Source organism: Muntiacus reevesi, chromosome 16 (assembly GCF_963930625.1).
Source record: "Muntiacus reevesi chromosome 16, mMunRee1.1, whole genome shotgun sequence".
Classification (NCBI taxonomy): Eukaryota; Metazoa; Chordata; class Mammalia; order Artiodactyla; family Cervidae; genus Muntiacus; species Muntiacus reevesi.
Window position 1 is genome coordinate 55,403,836 of NC_089264.1, and position 19,837 is coordinate 55,423,672.

The window sequence follows — 19,837 nt, forward strand, 5'->3', positions numbered from 1 at the left end:
AAAGTGGGTGCTAAAACAGTTGCGTAAGGACTTCCCTGACGGTCCAGTAGTTAAGAATCTGCCATCCAATGCAGGGGACACAGGTTTGATCCCTGGTCAGGGAAGATTCCATATGCTTTGGGGCAACTGAGCCCACTGACCAGAACTACTGAAGTCCAAGTGCCCTGGAGTCCATGCTCCGTAGCAATGAGAAGCCTGCACACTGCAACTGGAGTAGCTCCCACTTATGACAACTAGAGAAAGCCCGCATGCAGCAATGAAGACCCAGTGCAGCCAAAAACAAAATAAAAGTTCACTATTTTTCAAGAAAGTTAAGAATGGTTGAAACAAATTATTCTCACAAACTATTTACTAGCTTAAAAATTACTTATTAACTGCAAGCTGGAGAAGTACCTTTACAATGCAGAGTTGGCCAACTGTACCCAAGTGATCAACCTTAGCATAGTCAATACAACAAAATCTGGCATTATATGCCTCCTGATATGATGCAAAGGTAACTATGTACCATTGATTGTATACTACACTTGCAAAAAAGGTTCAACTTGAATCTAAGCATAAGGAAATGAGACAAAACAGATTACCAACTCCTGTAGGACAAATGCTTCAAAAAATGTCATGAACAACACTCCCCTCCAAAATAAGAGGACTTTCTAGATTAAAGGAGACAAAAAAGACATGATAAATGCATGTGTGATCCTATATTGGAAATTGGAGAGAGGAAGAAAAATTCAATTTTTTTCCCTTTTAAAAAAATTTATTTATTGTAAATGAAACAAAGATGAATATTTTTAATAATAAAAGGTACAATTTCACAAAGAAGATAGACATCATGAACCATTAGACTTTAACAACAAAGAAAAAAAGATATGAAAAATTCAATTCTGAAAAAGTAAGTTTTAGGGCAATTGAGGGAATTTTATTATGGACAGTGTAACAGATATCATGTCAATGTTAAATTCCTAGAGAATGATAATGATCATTGTTATAAAGTAAGAGAATGTCTTTAGACTAAGACATTAGCTTAGACTAAGACTGCTGAAGCATTCAGAGGTGGAATCTCATGATGTATGCAAGTAACTTGCCAACACAATAGTGTGTTACATCTGTCTCCCTCCACGTATGTTTGTGTGTGTGTGCATGAAAGCAAAAGTGACAAAACGTTAACTAGTGAATCTAAGTGAAGGGACATGAGTGTTGAAGGTGCAATTTTTCCAAATTTTTTACAGGGATAAAATGTCTCAAAATAAGAAATTAAAATGGGTTTTTTTCAAAAAAAAAAAAAAAAAAGATAGAAGGGGGGATCATCATTATGATTGGCCAGTAGTACTTTCTAGTAAGAATTCAAGTAATATAAGAAACAAGTTCTAGGATCAAATCATGAGCCTCCTCCATAATTTTTCCCAAACTAGCATATAAAAAATTCCTATAACTTTTTTCTTACAGTAACTTGTTACGGTAATTTAATAAAATACATTTTACAGATCCAGCAAATTCACTGAAAGTATATACTGTTGTTTTTTGAGATTAAATGGTTTTCAAATGTATGAATGTAACTACAAAGTGTAGTATCCTTTGACTTGTTGTGAGAGCTCCTATGGTAGATTAAAGACAGCTACAAATTCTTTTCTACTTCTTCCATTGAGAAGTTGGGTCAATTTTTCTCCCCTTGAATGAGAGCTGGACTATGAATATGTTAAACAGTAGAGTAAGGTAGAAATGTCAAGGCCAATTCTGAATAAAGTCTTTTAAAAGTACTGACAAATTCCTCCAGAGTGTCTTGGAAAACTGAGCTCAACTATCCTGCTGGAGAGACCATGTGGAGAAGCCTTAACACTACATAATACACAGGAAGAAGGGCCCAGTTGAGTCCAGCCTTTCAGCTGTTCCTACCAAGGCACCAAGTGTTTGAGAGAAGCCAGTGTGTACACATTAGACCAGCTGAATACCACTAAGGGAACCTAGGACAAAATGTGGAGCAGAAAGCCAAGTCCGGCCCAAATTTCTGATCCACAAAACTGTGAGATAATAAGAAAAGTTGCTGGCTGTAGGTAAAAGGTGGAAGCCACCCAAGTGTCCATCAAAGAATGAAAGGATAAACAAAAGATATTATATATGTGTATTCTGACAAATACTCCAAGAACAGATAAACCCTGAAGACATTATGCCAAGTGAATAAGCCAGTCACAAAAGCAGCAATATGCTATGGTCCCATTTATACAAAGAGGATGAAATGGTTGGATAGCATCACCGACTCAATGGACCTGAGTTTGAGTAAACTCCAGGAGTTAGTGAGACAGGGAGGCCTGGTGTGCAGCAGTCCATGGAGTCGCAAAGAGTTGGACACGACTGTGCAACTGAACTGAACTGAACTAAGGCTCCTAGAGTAGTCAAATTCATAAAGACAGGAAGTAGAAAGAGGTCGCCTGGGCTGGGGGAAGTGGGGAACAGAGTTCTAGTTTAATGGGTTCAGAGTTCAGGTAAGGATGATGAAAAGCTCTGAATGGACGGTGATGAGGTTGCACAACAATGTGAATGTAGTTATGGCATGGAACTCTGTTCGGTCGCTCAGTTGAGTCTGACTGTTTGTAGTCCCATGGACTGCAGCACGCCAGGCCTCCCTGTCCATCACCAACTCCCGGAGCTAGCTCAAACTCATGTCCATGGAGTCGGTGATGCCATCCAACCATCTCATTCTCTGCAATGCCCTTCTCTTTTTGCCTTCAATCCTTCCCAGCATTAGAGTCTTTTCCAATGAGTCAGTTCTTTGCATCAGGTGGCCAAAGTATTGGAACTTCAGCTTCAGTTCTTTCAAACAATATTCAGGACTGATTTCCTTTAGGATGGACTGGTTGGATCTCCTTGCAGTCTAAGGGACTCTCAAGAGTCTTCTCCAACACCACAGTTCAAAAGCATCAATTTTTCAGCGCTCAGCTTTCTTTACTATCCAACTCTCACATCCATACATGACCACTGGAAAAACCATAGCTTTGACTAGATGGACCTTTGCTGGCAAAGTAATGTCTCTGCTTTTAAATATGCTGTCTAGGTTGGTCATAGCTTTTCTTCCAAGAAGCAAGCATCTTCTAATTTCATGGCTGCAGTTACCATCTGCAGTGATTTTGGAGCCTCCAAAAATAAAGTTTCTCACTGTTTCCATTGTTTCCCCATCTATTTGCCATGAAGTGATGGGACCAGAAGCCATGATCTTAGTTTTCTGAATGTTGAGTTTTAAGTCAACTTTTTCACTCTGCTTTCACTTTCATCAAGAGGCTTTTTACTTCCTCTTTGCTTTCTGCCATAAGGGTGGTGTCATCTGCGTATCTGAGGTTATTGATATTTCTCCCAGCAATCTTGATTCTAACTTGTGCTTCATCCAGCCCAGCATTTCACATGATGTACTCTGCATGTAAGTTAAATAAGCAAGGTGACAATACACAGCCTTGACGTACTCCTTTCCCAATTTGGAACCAGTCAGTTGTTCCATGTCCGGTTCTGATTGCTGCTTCTTGACCTGCATACAGGTTTCTCAGGAGGCAGGTCAGGTGCTCTGGTATTTCCATCTCTTGAGGAATTTTCTACAGTTTGTTGTGACCCACATAGTCAAAGGCTTTGGTGTAGTCAATAAAGCAGATGTTTTTCTGGAACTCTCTTTTTTGATGATCCAACAGATGTTGGCAATTTGATTTGCTTCCCCTCTCTTTACTAAATCCAGCTTGAATATCTGAAAGTTCACGGTTCATGTACTATTGAAGACTGGCTTCAAGAATTATGAGCATTACTGTGCTAGCCTGTGAGATGAGAGCAACTGTGCGGTAGTTTGAACATTCTTTGACATTGCCTTTCTTTGGGACTAGAATGAAAACTGGCCTTTTCCAGTCCTGTGGTCACTGCTGAGTTTTCCAAATTTGTTGTCATAATGACTGCAGCACTTTCACAGCATCCTCTCTTAGGATTTGAAAATAGCTCAACTGAAATTCCATCACCTCCACCAGCTCTGCTTGTAGTGATGATTCCCTAAGGCCCACTTGACTTAGCACTGCAGGCTGTCTGGCTCTAGGTGGTAATCACACCATTGTCATTATCTGGGATATGAAGATCTTTTTTGTACAGTTCTTCTGTGTATTCTTGCTACCTCTTATTAATATCTTCTGCTTCTATTAGATCCATACCATTTTGTCCTTTATTGTGCCCATCTTTGCATGAAATATTCCCTTGGTATCTCTAATTTTCATGAAGAGATCTCTAGTCTTTTCCATTCTATTGTTTTCCTCTATTTCTTTGTATTGATCACTGAGGAAGGCTTTCTCATCTCTCCTTGCTATTCTTTGGAACTCTGCACTGCACTTTGGAACTATGGCACTGAACTATACACTTAAAGATGATAAAAGAGCAAATTTTATTTTATATGTATTTTATTTACCACAATAAGGTTTTTAAAAGTTGCTGTTTTATTTTTATTTTATTTTTTTGCCGTCTTCTGCTTTATTGACAGGCAAATTGTTCAAAAATGTTCTCACGATTCAATAATTACAAAGATTCAGACTTACATTAAAAAAGTAAAAACCAGAACCCCCAGCAGGTGCCAGCCCCCTCGGAAGGTCCAGGGGGCGGGCAGGCAGGTGCTGGGCGCGTGGCACTCACGGGCAGGCCGTGGTGCCCACGTCACTCAGCGCCAACTCATGGGAAATGCACGTCTTCCACAGCGTGGCGAGGACGTCGGCTGGCAGGGGGCAGAGGGAAAAAGGTTGCTGTTTTAAACTATTAGGTTTAGGGGTAGCTTGTTACGCACCAGCTGATAACTGAAAAAATTCCTCTACACAAATGGAAATTTAAAATAAAAGCTGTACTGCATGAAGCATTACTTCACAAATGTATACTGGCCATATTTTAGGACTTCATTTTAAGAAATCTTGCCTCTCCATTTAATTTCTTATTTTCTTAGCACAATCTTCTGTAATACATTTATTAAAATAAAATATATAGATGAAATCCAGACTTGAAACTATACACTAAACTACCTGTAAAATTAGCATACCATGTGGCAACTAGGAATAAATAAAAAATCATTTATGCAAGTGAAAATGATTATAACCCAATCAAGTATTTCTGAGGTCCACCTGAGGGGAAGGAAAAGGAAAGAATTCATGGTCTTCCTGCAATCTGTTCTTCCCCCTTCCAACCTAGGTTCTTATGAGAAAGGGAGTGTTCTACCTAAATCAAGCCTACCACATCCTAACTCGTATTAAAGTATCCCATGGGCCAGACTACAGAAAGCAGAAGTGAGGACATGGGGAAGAGGGAGAATGATGGACACAAAGAGAAAGATTATAGAAAAATACAAAGAAAGCACAGAAGTAGCACCTAGTGGGAGAAAAATGGGGGACATTTTCAGAATAATAAAACTATGACTTACTCTTTCCTAATTCTTAGCATCACGGTAGTAAGTATTTGGGGTATGGAGACCTGTCTGGGCAGTGAACTCTGAAAGCAGGTAACAGAAACAGATGTAAGTAACAAACTTCATCCTAACACTCACCTTCCTTTAAAAACCAAGGCTGATCTAAGGCCTCCCACTTCCAAAAGAGCAGGAACAGGAGAAAAAATAATATGTGGCATATAGCTTTGTAATACGTGACCTGAGAGAGACTGTGTAACAGTCCATGGGCAGAAGCGCTTAATGGAATTTGTACAATACTGTTTATAGGTGTATCTTGAATGTGTTACAAAACTGATGAGGCATGACTCCTGCATTCCTTTCAGAATCCTTAATTAAATAGGAGGAAGGATATTTGTGAACTACATATCTTGATGCTTAATGTAACACTGGTATTAAAAAATGTCTACTATCCTTCCTAACAGCTAACTTTTATATGGCTTTTAATATTTCTATAACTGATCTAAATAACAAAATCATTAACGATAGTTTTCAGCTTTATGTGACTAGAGTTGGTCACAACCTCTCAGAATCAGTTTCTTTATCTGGAAAATCTGAACAAAACCAAATAACTTTTAAGCTACCTTCTAGTTCTAAAATTATAAATAGCTACTTTATCATCTCTAGTATGCAATCTCAGATAAAGTACTTAGTTGCAATTCAAAATATTTTCAAATCATCCTTCATTTTCAAAAATAAGAATACTTCTCTAAACCAGTATTAATACATATTACTTATTCATTCATTCAACAAATACATGTTGAGCACCTAACTGGGGCTTCCCAGGTGGCACAGTGGTAAAAAATCCACCTGCCACAGAGGACACACAGGAGATGCAGGTTCAATCCCTGGGTCAGGAAGATCCCCTCGAGTAGGAAATGGCAACCCACTCCAGTATTTCTGCCTGGCGAATTCCATGGACAGAGGAGCCTGGTGGGCTACAGCTCATGGCGTTGCAGAGTTGGACATGACTGAGCACACACACACATAAACTAAGCACTGGGAGGATACAAGAGTAAACAAACAGATGTGGTATTCACGAAGCTTACAGAGAAGTTGGGGACACAGACCAAATAAACACAAGCATAAATGTAATACCACATCTGTAACAAGTGACATGAAGGAATTAAAAGAGTATATAACAGGAAATCTAAGAGACTTCCCTTCATGAAACGGGAGGAAGAGTACGTATATGGGTTACATAATGTAAAATCTGTCTCGGCAGAAATGAACATGGCACGTTTAAGGAACCGACAGAATGGCAGTGTTAACTAGATGTAAAAACAGCAGTTCCTTGGAAATAGAAATGAAAACTTCTAAAATACAAAAGTATGTTTTAGCTTTTTCAAAGACATACTCTAAGAATTACTTTCAAGACACCTTGAAAGCATCACAATAGTTTCTCTCTAATGTTAAGAACACAAAATCCTGTCCTATATTTCCCTGCAAAAGACCAAGTTAACTCTCATTGATTCCCTTCCCCTTTTCACTTTACTGTTTCCCACTGCATGATAAAAATGACAGCTTCCTTGATCAACTTCCTTTAGATTCCTTAGAAGAAAGCAGCCATAAGAATAAAAAGACACACGATGCTATTGCCCTGGCTCTGCCACTAACCAGTCCCATGACTGATCTTGGTAAATGCTAGTTGGCCACTTTAGGTCTAGCTTTTATTATCTAGGAGATAAAAGGAGTTCTGGAATTTCTTTTGGGATCCTTCTAAAAGGAAAATGCTTGTTCCATTCTTGAAAACTGAAGAATATGGACCAAACATCTCTGAATTATACTGACCAGGGTTTTACTAGCCTTTAAGCCCTCCTCCTCACAATACTGAACACTGTTGCTATAATAATAATAAACTACTGAATTTATACAAGTTACTCACAGACAACACAAAAATTATCAAAAATATAGTTATATATTATTAAAAATCTATACTAATAAGACAGTAATAGTTTAACTAAACATGGATCCCTAAAAAGTACCGCGTGAATTGGTGGTATGGTGGTAAGCATAGCTCCTTCCTAAAAAGTACATAGTCAAAATCACCTTACAAGGCAGGAAGACAACAAAATCATAAGAATTCTTGAAAAACCAACATTTTAGCAATAGGACATTCAAATTGATTAATTGATTAATATTAAATTCAACTTCCAAAAGAACTCATAATAAATGAATATTCTAACCATATGCTCATTCTAGACTGTCAATTTAGTTAAAAAATACTTCTGACATTTAATCTACTTTCAAATAGAAGATGTATATACAATCATAACTTTTTAAAAACCAGATTATCCATCACCAGAATTCAGGTTTCCATATTCTTAATATGAAAATAATAGAAAGATCTACAATTTTACTTAATTTATATTTCATAAGTCATATTTCAGCATTTCAAAAATTTAAAATAATAATAGTACAACCTTAAGAAGCATCAATTAAGCACCCCACTTCATGTACAGTCTTTAGTATCAAGATCTATTTTGATGGAAGGTATCGTGTCCTATTCCTTCCAAATGGGCAGCAAATTGTAGGATCCAACTATATTTTTAAAAACAAACTACAGGAGCACTTTTAAATACTAATCACTCACAACACTGTTAACATTTACCAGGCACTATACTAAGCTCTAACAGCAAAGGGGCAAGATTATTTTCTAAAATGCATTTCAACAAGTTGCCCAAGGGGAAGACTGGCAAGGCGTCAATATTGTTACTTTCCTCACCTTCCACACGCTCTAACTGATTAGTAAAACTCTGAAATATCTCTTGGATTGTTCCCTATCTCTCTCTTACCACTATCACAGCCCTACTTCATGATTTCAACATCTCTGACCTAGACTACAGTTTAAGAGTCTCCTAGCTGGACTCCCTGTCTCGTCTTCCCCTATTCCAATCCAACCCCCAATGGTGACCAAAAAAAAAAAAAAAAAAGTCTTCAGCACTGCCAAATGTTCCTTAGGAGTCAAAGATGCCATGGTTGAGAACTACTGCATCAAGCTGATCCCTTAATAAGAGTAACACTTACTTTGTGAGGCTGTGGCCACAATCTATAACCATGCAACAGAAAACAAAAAATTAACTTACCTAAAGGCTGAAACTTACAACCTTCACATTAGGCCCACCATGTTTAAAAATAAGCTGACCCCTTATAAAATAAGCCATAATCACTGTCCCTTAAAACCCCTTTGAACATGTGGACATAAGTCATCACTCTACTTCAAGCCTGAATTTTGAAAAGTCAGTACTTTCTGTTAAAGTTTAATCATACTATTTACATATTTAAGTTTTTGGATATCAGAAAATTGTGATAATTTTTAAAATGCATTTTGCACTTAAACCAGTCTCCTAGAAGCTGACGAAAACCTTCCTAGGCAAATTATTGCCTACCTTTAAAGCTGGAAGCTACTTTGAATAGTATTCTCAAAAATATTTCTAGACAAAAAAAAAAAAAAAGCTTAAAAAATACTCCAATTTTTATACTTAGAGGAAAAAAAGTAGAATTAAAAAATATCACATACATACTCTTTTAATTTCCCATAATGATTATGCCCTTAACAGACATTACTATTTTAAGATAAAGCCAAGACAGAACGATACCTTTCAGAAGGGGGTAAAAGAAAAGACGTAAAATATCTTAAAAAAAAAAAGAAAAAAGCCTGGTAGCTGAAACTTAAGGCCAGGCCCAGCAGAGCAGTAATACCCCTGGAGAGAGCACCTCCTACCACAAACGTCTGCGGTGTGAACATTCTGTCCGGAGAAACTTACCTTCAGTCGTTTGATCATTTCGTCCGTGGTGATCTTGTCGGTGATCTCCTTCACCCCCGGAGGGTAAGCGATCTTCCCGTCGGCACTCACGACGCCGCAGAGGGCCGTGGCAGGCTTGGGCTGAGCGGTGAAGTCCATCCTGGGGGACAACTTTTCCTTCACGGTCCTCTACCGGCCTCTATCGGTCAGAAAACAAAAGTTCAGCGGGAAAGGGGCGACTTTGTAACCTCTTTTTTCATTTCAAAAACCCTAATCTGCAGAGGGTCCTTTCTCCAGGGAGGCCGGGGGCTCGGCGGCGGCCTCCCTCCCCGCTCCTCCCCGGGGCTTGGAGCCTGGTGGCCGCCTCGCCGCCCCCACCCACGCGGGCCCCGCAGACCCCGGGCCCTCCCGGCTCCCTGGCACCGGCGGCCGCGGGAAGCGCCGAGCAGCGCCAGGAGTTTCCCGTTCCCCCTTTCACAATGAAATCCCACCCCCAAGCACCGAGGTCCGAAGTTTGGAGGCCTCGAGAGCCCAGCGAGGCCCCTGAGGCCCCGGCTCGGTCAGAGAGAAGCCTCGAATGCCCGCCCGGCCGGTCCCCTCCGGGAAAGGAGACGCGAGGCCTATAGGGCTCGGCTTAGGCCGCAAAACTAGGGACCCAACGGGACCCACACGCAGCGGCGGCTCCCGGGAACCTACGCCCTTGCCGGGCAAAGCTTCGGGACCCCCGGTGTCCCCGCCACGCTCCCGCCCCTCCCGTGTCCCGGTCCCTCACCCCCGCGGGAGGAGAAAACAAGCTGCCCTCCGCCCCGAACCCCGAGCCAGGAAGCGGCTGACGCGGCTCCGCACTTCACATTTTGTTCCTTCAACTTCGGCTCAGGGACCCCGGCGGCTCCTCTCGCCCCCGGCCACTCGGCGCAGTCCGGAGCCGCCGAGGCCTCACCGGCACCTCCGGGCAGCCCCGCCGGGCCTCCGTCCCGCGCCCCCCCCACCCCCGGTCTCCCCTTCCGTCCCCTCCCTCCCCAGCCGAGGGCGGGAGCCGAGCCGCCGCCGCCTTTACCTCCTCCTCATGCGGGCGGAAGGTGCATCGAGCGCCCGGGCCTCTGTCAGGTGGTTGCGCCGCCGCCCCTCTCCGGGCTGCACACAAAGCGGCTCCGCGGGTCCCGCCGCCGCCGCCGCCCGCCCCGGAGCGGCGCTGGGGCTGGCGGTGCCGAGGAGGAGCAGTCGCCGCGGGGGGAGACGCGGGGCGAGTGAGAGCTGGGCGGGGAGACACTGCCGCTCTCCGTCAGGCAGAGGAAGAGCAGCCTCGGAGGAGGCTCCTCCGGGAGCGTGTGCGCGTGTGTCCGCCCCGGACCCCGGCTGCCCGCCCGCCCGCACCTCGCGCCGGCCGGGTCCGCGAGCCGGACCCGGACGCCCCTCGCAGCGGCGCGCGCTGCCGCCCGTGCTCCCGGCAGCCGGCGCCTCTCGCACACAGCGGCCGGTCACGCGAGCGGCGCGAGAGCACGCGAGAGCAGGGCGCGCGCCTCGCCCCCGCCCCTTCCTCCGCCGGCCTTGCCTCCGCCTCCCTCGGGCCTCGAGCGGCGCGCGCGGAGCAAACAGCGCCGCCACCCGGTTGGCGCCAAGACCTGCCGCTCCGAGCGCCTTCGGGAGGACCGGACCCAGAAGGCGAGCAGAGGAGGAGCCTGGCTGGCGGGAAGCGACCCGGCGCCCGCGGCCTTTTGGGGCCAAGTTGCACGAACGGAGTTTCTTCAGTGTTTGCCGCGGAGATGAGTTCATGACTTTTGGGGTTCATCCTAAACGACGTGGATGGACATGGTTGAAAAATGGTTAATTAGTCGGTGATAACGAACTGATTTCCTCCCTAGGGACAGAAGATCTGCAACCTGAGGAAAAGTTTTGCAACATGGCACAACGTGTGCTGCTCATTCCTGTTTCTTTTGACAGCCTCCAGAGTTTGCCCTCTCCTCTTTAGATGTCTAAAATTAATATTTTGAAAACTGCAAAATATGAAAACTGCATTGAGTCCAGTAGTTCTCAAAGAATAGACGAAATTTTCTGGACTGCACTCCCGAACCTAGAAAATCAGGATTTCTGAGACTGGACTTCAGAAATAAGCATGTTTACAAATTCGATACATAGGTCTTGTGAATATGGAGTAACTCGTTAAAAAAATTTTTTTTTAAATATACCAAAGGATAGGTTTTTCGTTCATCCAAAGGAAAACCCGATGCAGTGGTGTTTGAGCAGTTTAAAATAAAAAGCTGAACCAAATGAACCTCGGGAGCACATATATAATTTCCAAAGATGAAGTTAAAAAGAGAAAATAATTTGAAATAGTCTGCAGCTCTTGAAACTGATCGCTACTGTAGTTTAAAATGATATTTGATTATTTAAATTCTTGATGGATATTAATTGATCTTTTCCACATCCTTTGTTTGATCTTAAAAATATTATAGGGGCTGCCCTCACTGAACTGTTTTTCAAGTAATATACAAGGAAGCAATTATCTCAGAATCTAACACACCACAGTTGCTGATTTGCTAGAACTCTGCCCAAAACTCAGAACATTTAGAGTAGCAGGCAGAATTCATTAAGAAACTTCATCCAAACTATTAAACTGACCAAAACCTACACTGTTTTTAGGCTCTTTCTCTCACATATGATTTTAAAAAATCTGTTACATTTAAATAAAGAGGGACTTTTTATTTTCATTCTTGCCATTATTAATTTACCCATTACTAAATGGAGTTTTGTATATATCCATAAAATTGTAATTTTAACTACCTACTTCGTTAATAATGTTTGATTTTATAAACACTCAAAAGATAGTAAGCCCTAAGGATCGTAACACATCAATAGGTTGAACTTGTAAATTCTAAATTATAGGAATTCTGAAATTTCTGTTTTTAATTCCTTTTTAAAAAACATTCCCACTTACAGTAAATGAGAAGTGATACATTCATTTGTGAACAATTATGTGAAGAGGGCCTACTATACAAGGCATTGTTTTGAGCACTGAGAATAAAATCTGTAGTGGGAAAGAACAAAGATCTCTGCCTGTTGTGGTAGAGCTTAATTTATTGGGGGAGAGATAGACAAAAAAAATTAATAAATTGCTATGGAAGAAAATGAAGTAGAGAAGAGGGAGGATGCAGACCACATACAACCTTTTAGGCCTTCTACTTTTGGAAAGACTTTGGCACATACTCTGAGAAGGAAGTGCTTTAAAAAGAGAAGTGATATGATTTATGTTCTATGATCTAGGCAACCTTGGACAAACTACTTAATCTTTCTGTGCCTCATTTTCCTCATCTGTAAAACAGGGATAATTGTTTTTATTTCAGAGAGTCATCGTGAGGGATAAATAAATTAACACTTGTAAAGTGCCTAAAACAGTAACTGGTACATACTAAGTTCTACATAATTTTTTAATATATGTAAAATGAAAGAGTAACTCTAGCTGCTAGGCTGAAAATAATGAGGAGATGCAAATGTAGAAGTAAAACAACCAAGTATAAGACTACTGCAAAAATTCCAAAGAGAGATGGTAGGACTAGGTAATAATAGTGGACGTGATGAAAAAAATTAAAAAAAAAAAGAGATTTAAGAAAATAAGGTGACTCCAAAGTTTTTGGCCTGTGTAGTGACGGATGAAGTTATCTTTAACTGGGAAGGGGAGGACTGTGCTTGGGATAGCTTTAGTCAGGATGTCTTTTAGAATCTAAGCTATTTAAAAGTTAATTTAGCAAACAGTTACTGAACTCCTGTAAGGCATTGTACTAGGCACTGGGCAAATATTTAGAAAACAAGAAGACAAAGTTCCTGCTCTTGACAGGAACAGAGTCTAATGGAGGAATCACAGGCATACGTACCATAATTCGAGGCAAGGCTGTGATTTATTCCACAATAGGGATTTAAATTGTATTGTCTAAGAGCCTAAGAAAGGAATGCTATGGGAACTTCCCAAAGGGAGGGCTATTTGAGGCTGGGCATTGGAGGGTGAATTGTTACTGAGTAGTTGTGAGAAGAGCAATAGCTAATAGAGATAACCACAAGGTGAAAAAAGGCTTGGAGGTAATTAAGTGCAATTTCTTTTTGAGGAAAAGACTTTGGTGTGATTAGAACAATAATTGTATAAAAGAGTGGCTTGACTTTGTGAGCCTTATTCTGCACTCATATAATTTCCATCAGCCCCCTCCCATAGACACATGTACAAACATACAATCTGTGTACAAAATGACATCCAATGCAGCTTCAGGACAAACCCCCAACCCCCTATTTCAATCACCTTACCAACCATGAATTCTCTCTACATAGAAATTCTAGATCCAAACTCTGGGCCACCACAACAATGGAAATGTTTCACACTTGCTTTGTCCAGTAGGTCCTAACCACATGCAACTATAAAATGCCTGAAAAGTGACTGATGAAATGGAGGAACTAAATTTTTAATTTAATTTAAAAAATCTAAACAACGATATGTGGCTAGTGGTTGCTATATTGGACAGTGCAGTTCTAGAGAACAGAGTTTGTAGGAGTGATTGCCAGAAGGTGAGGGTAGAGGATAAACTGTGTTCGCACTAAATACTGCAGAGGTTGAACAGAGTGGCAGTTTCAAAGGATGAACTGGGGCAATAGGACACTAAAGCCATTTATAGTGAAAGTGAATGAAGGTAAAAATACCAACAGAAAAAATGCAAAAATATCTAAGATATTTAAAGCAGATTTTATAAATATGTTTTCTATTTATCTGAAATTCTTTATTTGCTTTTCAATTTAAAATGTAACTAGCTAAGTTTATCCTGAGTAATTTCACAAATTACAAATCTGAAACTTCCATGTACCTCTGGTCCCAGAGAAATTTTAATGATATGTCATAATTAGTGAAACTAAAAAAAATGGTATTTTATTTTAGAGTCTTTCCAGATATCACTGACAGCTTGGCTAGAACAAATATATGTAGGCACAGGATAATACCATATCTATCTGTGGTGAATGAAATGAATTTTACATGTTTCACTGATGACTAAAAATATAAAGTCTGAATCATTTTGGCTTAGTATGATCAAGATGTTAATGATTAACTTGTTTGTCATGGTAATTTAAAGACTTTATTTGAATCCTGTCTGATATCTTTGGCTTGATGCACATCTCTTTTCAATTTAAAGTGTGAAAGCTGACCTGCATCATTAATTATATTAGCTTTCTTAAAATTGTTTTTATCAAAATTAAGTATTATTTAGCAAACTAAGACTAAATATTTTCAAATACGAAAGAAACTACAGATATAAACAACTTGGGTAAATCTTAGTGACATAATATGGTAACCTGTTTATAAAGTTCAAAAGCAAGGCTCAAGATGTTGGTTACCCCAGGAGTATGAGGGAAAGCAGGGAATATAGGAAGACCACAGGGGAAATGAATATATAGACAGATATGTTCTTGTTAAAGCTTTCTTCTTCGGTGTAGTGGTGGCTTCATATATGTTCACTATGTGATAGGTGAATGGAAGGATGAATGAATGAGGGCAATCCATGGGCCAGTAAGGGATGTGTTTATAACCCAAGTAACGTTCAGTCACTCAGTCGTGTCTGACTCTTTGCGACCCCAAAGACTGCAGCACTCCAGGCTTCCCTGTCCTTCACCAGCTCCTGGCGTTTACTCAAATTCGTGTCCATTGAGTCGGTGATGCCATCCAAACATCTCATCCTCTGTCATCCCCTTCTCCTCCTGCCTTCAATCTTTCACAGCATTAGGGTCTTTTCTAGGGAGTCAGTTCTTTGCATCAGGTGGCCAAAGTATTGGAACTTCAGTTTCAGCATCAGTCCTTCCAATGAATTTCAGGACTAATTTCCTTTAGGATTGACTGCTTTGATCTCCTTGCTGTCCAAGGGACTCTTAGGAGTTGTCTCCAACACAACAGTTCAAAAGCATCAGTTCTTTGGTGCTCACCCTTCTTTATGGTCCAACTCTAACATCCATATATGACTACTGGAAAAACCAAAGCTTTGACTAAATTGACCTTTGTAGACAAAGTAATGTCTCTGCTTTTTAATATGCTGTCTAGGTTTGTCATAACTTTTCTTCCAAGAAGCAAACATCTTTTAATTTCGTGGCTACAGTCACCATCTGCAGTGATTTTGGAGCACAAGAAAATAAAGTTTCTCACAATGGAAACACATTGTTTCCCCATCTATTTGCCATGAGGTGATGGGACCGGATGCCATGATCTTCGTTGTTTGGATGTTGAGTTTTAAGCCAGCTTTTTTCACTCTCCTCTTTCACCTTCATCAAGAGGCTCTTTAGTTCTTTTTTGCTTTCTGCCATAAGGGTGGTGTCATCTGCATATCTGAGGTTATTGATATTTTTCCTGACAATCTTGATTCCAGCTTGTGCTTTATCCAGCCCCGCATTTCACATGATGTACACTGTGTATAAGTTAAATAAGCAGAGTGACAATATGCAGCCTTGAGGCACTCCTTTCCCAATTTGGAACCAGCCCGTTGTTCCATGTCCAGTTCTAACTTGCTTCTTGACCTATATACAGGTTTCTTAGGAGGCAGGTGAAGTGGTCTGGTATTTCTATCTCTTTAAGAATTTTCCACAGTTTGTTGTGATTCACACAAAGACTTTAGCATAGTCAATGAAGCAGTAGATGTTTTTCTGGAGTTCTCTTGCATTTTCTATGATCATTGGCAATTTGATCTCTTGTTCCTCTGTTACCAAATGTTATGATTAACCTTATTCAGGGAAGCTGAAGTCCAGAGAGAAAAAAGAGAGGCATAAGAAATTTTATATTACACCTTAATATTAAGAAGAAATTATATCCCCCCCTCCAGGGCTTACCTGTTGGTTCAGTGGTAAAGAATGCGCCTGCTAACGCAGGGGATCCCGGTTCCATCCCCTGGTCCCGAAGGACCCCACATGCCTCAGAGCAGCTAAGTCTTGTGCAATTACGATTACTGAGCCAGTGATCTGGAGCCTGTGACCTGCAACGACAGGGCCCACTCACCGCAACTCCTGAGGCTGTGCACCCTCAAGCCCATTCTGTGTAACAGGAGAAGCCACGGCAGAGAGAAGCCTGCACACAACTCGAGAGAAGCCCCTGTTAGCCACAGCCACAGAAAGCTTGGCAAAGCAGCAGAGCCCCAGCGCAGACAAAAATAAATACATACATTTAAAAAAATAACTTAAAAAATGATAGCCCCCAAAGTCAAAGAAATTCTGTCCCCATGATCATTTTTTTCTAATGATGGTAGTAAAATGAAAAATTATTTGGAGTTATGTCTTACATGAATGCCATTTTGCAGCCCTTCCTTACGTTGCTAGTATTTGGATGATAAGTGATTATAAAATGGAAAGAATTGTCAAGGTAATTAAGCTTTCAATAATCCCCTTAAAGTATATTTTTATTATGAAGTCTGGGATTCCAGCCTCTTAATGTTATATATGACTAAAATATACAGGAAAGTAAACTTATGACAAATACTTCCTTATAAAGGCAGAAGAGACTCATTTCTGGAAATATGTTAGCGAGGATAATCAGGGCCTCCCTCCTGCAAACTCTTTTAGGAGTTGTTCGATCGTAGTCCTGTATATTCCTCTCTTTCTCTTTCCCTCCCTCTCTCTGTACCCTGCCCCGCCATGCCCCCCTCCCCGACAGCTGACTGAGCCTGCAGTGGCTGAGCTGAGCCAAACAAAATATCATGAGAGGCTGTGAACTAAAACTCAGCAACAGATGGAACTTTAGGCTGAATTATATCAATGTAAAACAGGAAAGGTCTTCAGCTTTCTACATAAGAGTACGCTAAGGAGAACAGAGCTGTCCTAATTTTTGTCCCAACTGTTCCATTTTTCTTGGACTCCACATAAGCATTGTTTCTTTACAGTAAAATCTCTTTCACTTGAACTAATGTGAGTGAATTCCTGAACTTTAAATACCAAATATAACCTGATTTAGAAATAGCAATTGGACTTCATGAAATCTTAACCATGATCCACGAAACTAGCTTGACTGGGTCAATTTTGTCATTTAGTCCCGAAGTCGTGTCTGATTCTTTGCAACTCCATAGACTTTAGCCTGCCGGCCTCTTCTGTACATGGGATTTTCCAGGCAAGGATACTGGAGTGGGTTGCCATTTCCTCCTCTGGGGATCTTCCCCGGACAAGGGATCGAACCTGCGCCTCTGCGTTGGCAGGCAGATTCTTTATACTGAGCCACCAAAGCCCAGACTGGGTCAAATAGGGCCCTCCAAATTAATGTCTACTTGGAACCTCAGGTCATGACCTTATTTGGAAGTAGGGATTTTGCAGTTGTAATTAGTTCAGAGGAAGTCATACTTGATTGGGGTGGGCCCTAAGTCCAATGGCTGGTGTTATAAAAAAGACAGACAGCGAACAAGGCCAGGGGCTTAAAGAGGCAGAGATTGGAATCAGGCAGCTGCAAGCCAAGGAATGCCAAGGATTTCCAGCAAACACCGGAACTAAGGAAAGAGGCAAGGGAAGATTCTTCCCTTGAGCCTTGAGAAGGAGTATCACCCTACTGACACCTTGATTTCAGACTTCCGGCCTCCAAAACAAGAGGAGAATGAATTTCTGTTGTTGTAAGCCACTGCACTGAAGATACTTCGTTACAACAGCCTTAGGAAATTCAAACACCAGTGATATGTAAAATCTGTCCTAAAGTGAATTAGTAGCTGTAAAGAAGTAAATGCATTTTACCTTCTGTAAGACAAATTTCATCACTCTCATTTTTGGACCTAACATTTGTTTATTTTTGAAAGAGAAAATTTGTTGAACATTTATATATGAATGCTACATAGATAGATGTTTATATATAACTGTTCTATATATGTTGTTCCCTTGCTAAGTCATGTCCAATTTTTTACAACCCCATGGGTTGCAGCACACCAGGCTTCCCTGTCCTTCACTTTCTCCAGAGTTTGCTCAGATTCATGTCCACTGAGTTGGTGATAACTATCGAATCATTCATGTCGCCCCCCTCTCCTCCTGCCCTCAATCTTTCCCAGCATCAGGGTCTTTTCCAGTGAGTTGACTCTTCGGATCAGGTGGCCAAATTATTGGAGCTTCAGCTTCAGCATCAGTCCTTCAATGAATATTCAGGGTTGATTTCCTTCAGAGTTGACTGGTTTGATCTCTTTGCTATCCAAGGAACTCTCAGGCGTCTCCTCCACCACCACAGTTCAAATGCATCAGTTCTTTGGCACTCTGCCTTTTTTAAGGTCCAACTCTCACATCCATACATGCCTACTGGAAAAAGCATAGCTTTGACTATATGGACATTTGTCAGCAAAGTGATGTTTTTGTTTTTTAAAAGTGATGTCAGCGTTTTTTTACGCATATATACAGAACCTAGAAAAATGGTTCTGAAGAATTTATTTGCAGGGCAGCAATGGAGAAACAGACATAGAGAATAGACTTATGGACATGGGGAGGGGGAGGAGAGGGTGAGCTGTATGGAGAGAGTAACACGGAAACTTACATTACCGTGTATAAAATAGAGAGCCAACGAGAATTTGCAGTATGTCTCAGGGAACCCAAACAGGGGCTCTGTTTCAACTTCGAGGGGTGGGATGGGAAGGGAGATGGGAAGCATGTTCAAAAGGGAGGGGATATATGTATACCTATGACTGATTCATGTTGAGGTTTGACAGAAAACAACAAAATTCTGTAAAGCAATTATCCTTCAGTTAAAAAATAAAATTAAAAAAAGTGATGTCAGTGTTTTTTATTACACTGTCTAGGTTTGTCATAGTTTTTCTTCCAAGGAGCGAGCGTCTTTTAATTTCATGGTTGCAGTCCCTGTCTACCGTGATTTTGGAGACCAAGAATATAAAATCTGTCACTGTTTCCACTTTTCCCCCATCAATTTTCCATGAAGAGATTGGACTGGATATCATGATCTTAATTTTTTAAATGTTGAGTTTTATGCCAACTTTTTCACTCTTCTCTTTCACCTTCATCAAGAGGCTCTTTAGTTCCTCTTCACTTTCTGCGATTAGAGTGGTACATCTGCATATCTGAGGTTGTTCATATTTCTCCCGACAATTTTGATATCAGCTTGTGACTCATCCAGCCCAGCATTTTGCCTTATGTACTCTGCATATAAGTTAAACAAGCAAGTGACAGTATATAGCCTTGTCGTACTCCTTTCTCAATTTTGAAACAGTCAGTTGTTCCATGTGAGGTTCTAACTGTTGCTTCTTGACCTGCATACAGGTTTCTCAGGAGACAGGTAGGGTGGTCTGCTATTCCTATCTCTTTAAGATTTTTCCACAGTTTGTTGTGATCCATGCAGTGAAAAAACTTGAGCTTAGTCAATGAAGCAGAAATAGATGTTTTTCCGAAATTTTTTTGCTTTCTCTATGATCCAGCGGATGTTGGCAATTTGATCTCTGGTTCCTCTGCCTTTTCTAAATGCCACTTGTACATCTGGAATTTCTCGGTTCACGTACTGCTGAAGCCTGGCTTGAAGGATTTTGAGCATAAGTGTACTAGCATGTGAAATGAACACAGTTGAACAGTAGTTTGAACATTCTTTGGCACTGCCCTTCTTTGGAACTGGAATGAACTGATCTTTTCCACTTTTGTGGTCACTGCTGAGTTTCCCAAGTCTATATGTGTATATATATATATATAT

General features: G+C 41.0%; 1 protein-coding gene across 2 annotated transcripts in view; it reads right to left on the reverse strand.

Annotated features, from left to right (window-relative positions):
* Positions 1-10,611, reverse strand: part of PDS5A (PDS5 cohesin associated factor A) — a 121,407-nt gene extending 110,796 nt beyond the window's left edge. The window contains exons 1-2 of one of the 2 annotated variants that reach the window (XM_065907581.1): positions 10,238-10,611; positions 9,202-9,379 (exon numbers count right to left, since the gene is read on the reverse strand). In XM_065907581.1, coding sequence (XP_065763653.1) covers positions 9,202-9,339 — 138 coding nt within the window. In that variant the 5' untranslated portion in view covers positions 9,340-9,379; positions 10,238-10,611. Of the gene's footprint in view, positions 1-9,201; positions 9,380-9,952; positions 10,066-10,237 lie in introns of those variants that run through there. The other variant, XM_065907582.1, reaches the window with a different exon arrangement.
* Between the last annotated feature and the right edge of the window lie 9,226 nt (positions 10,612-19,837).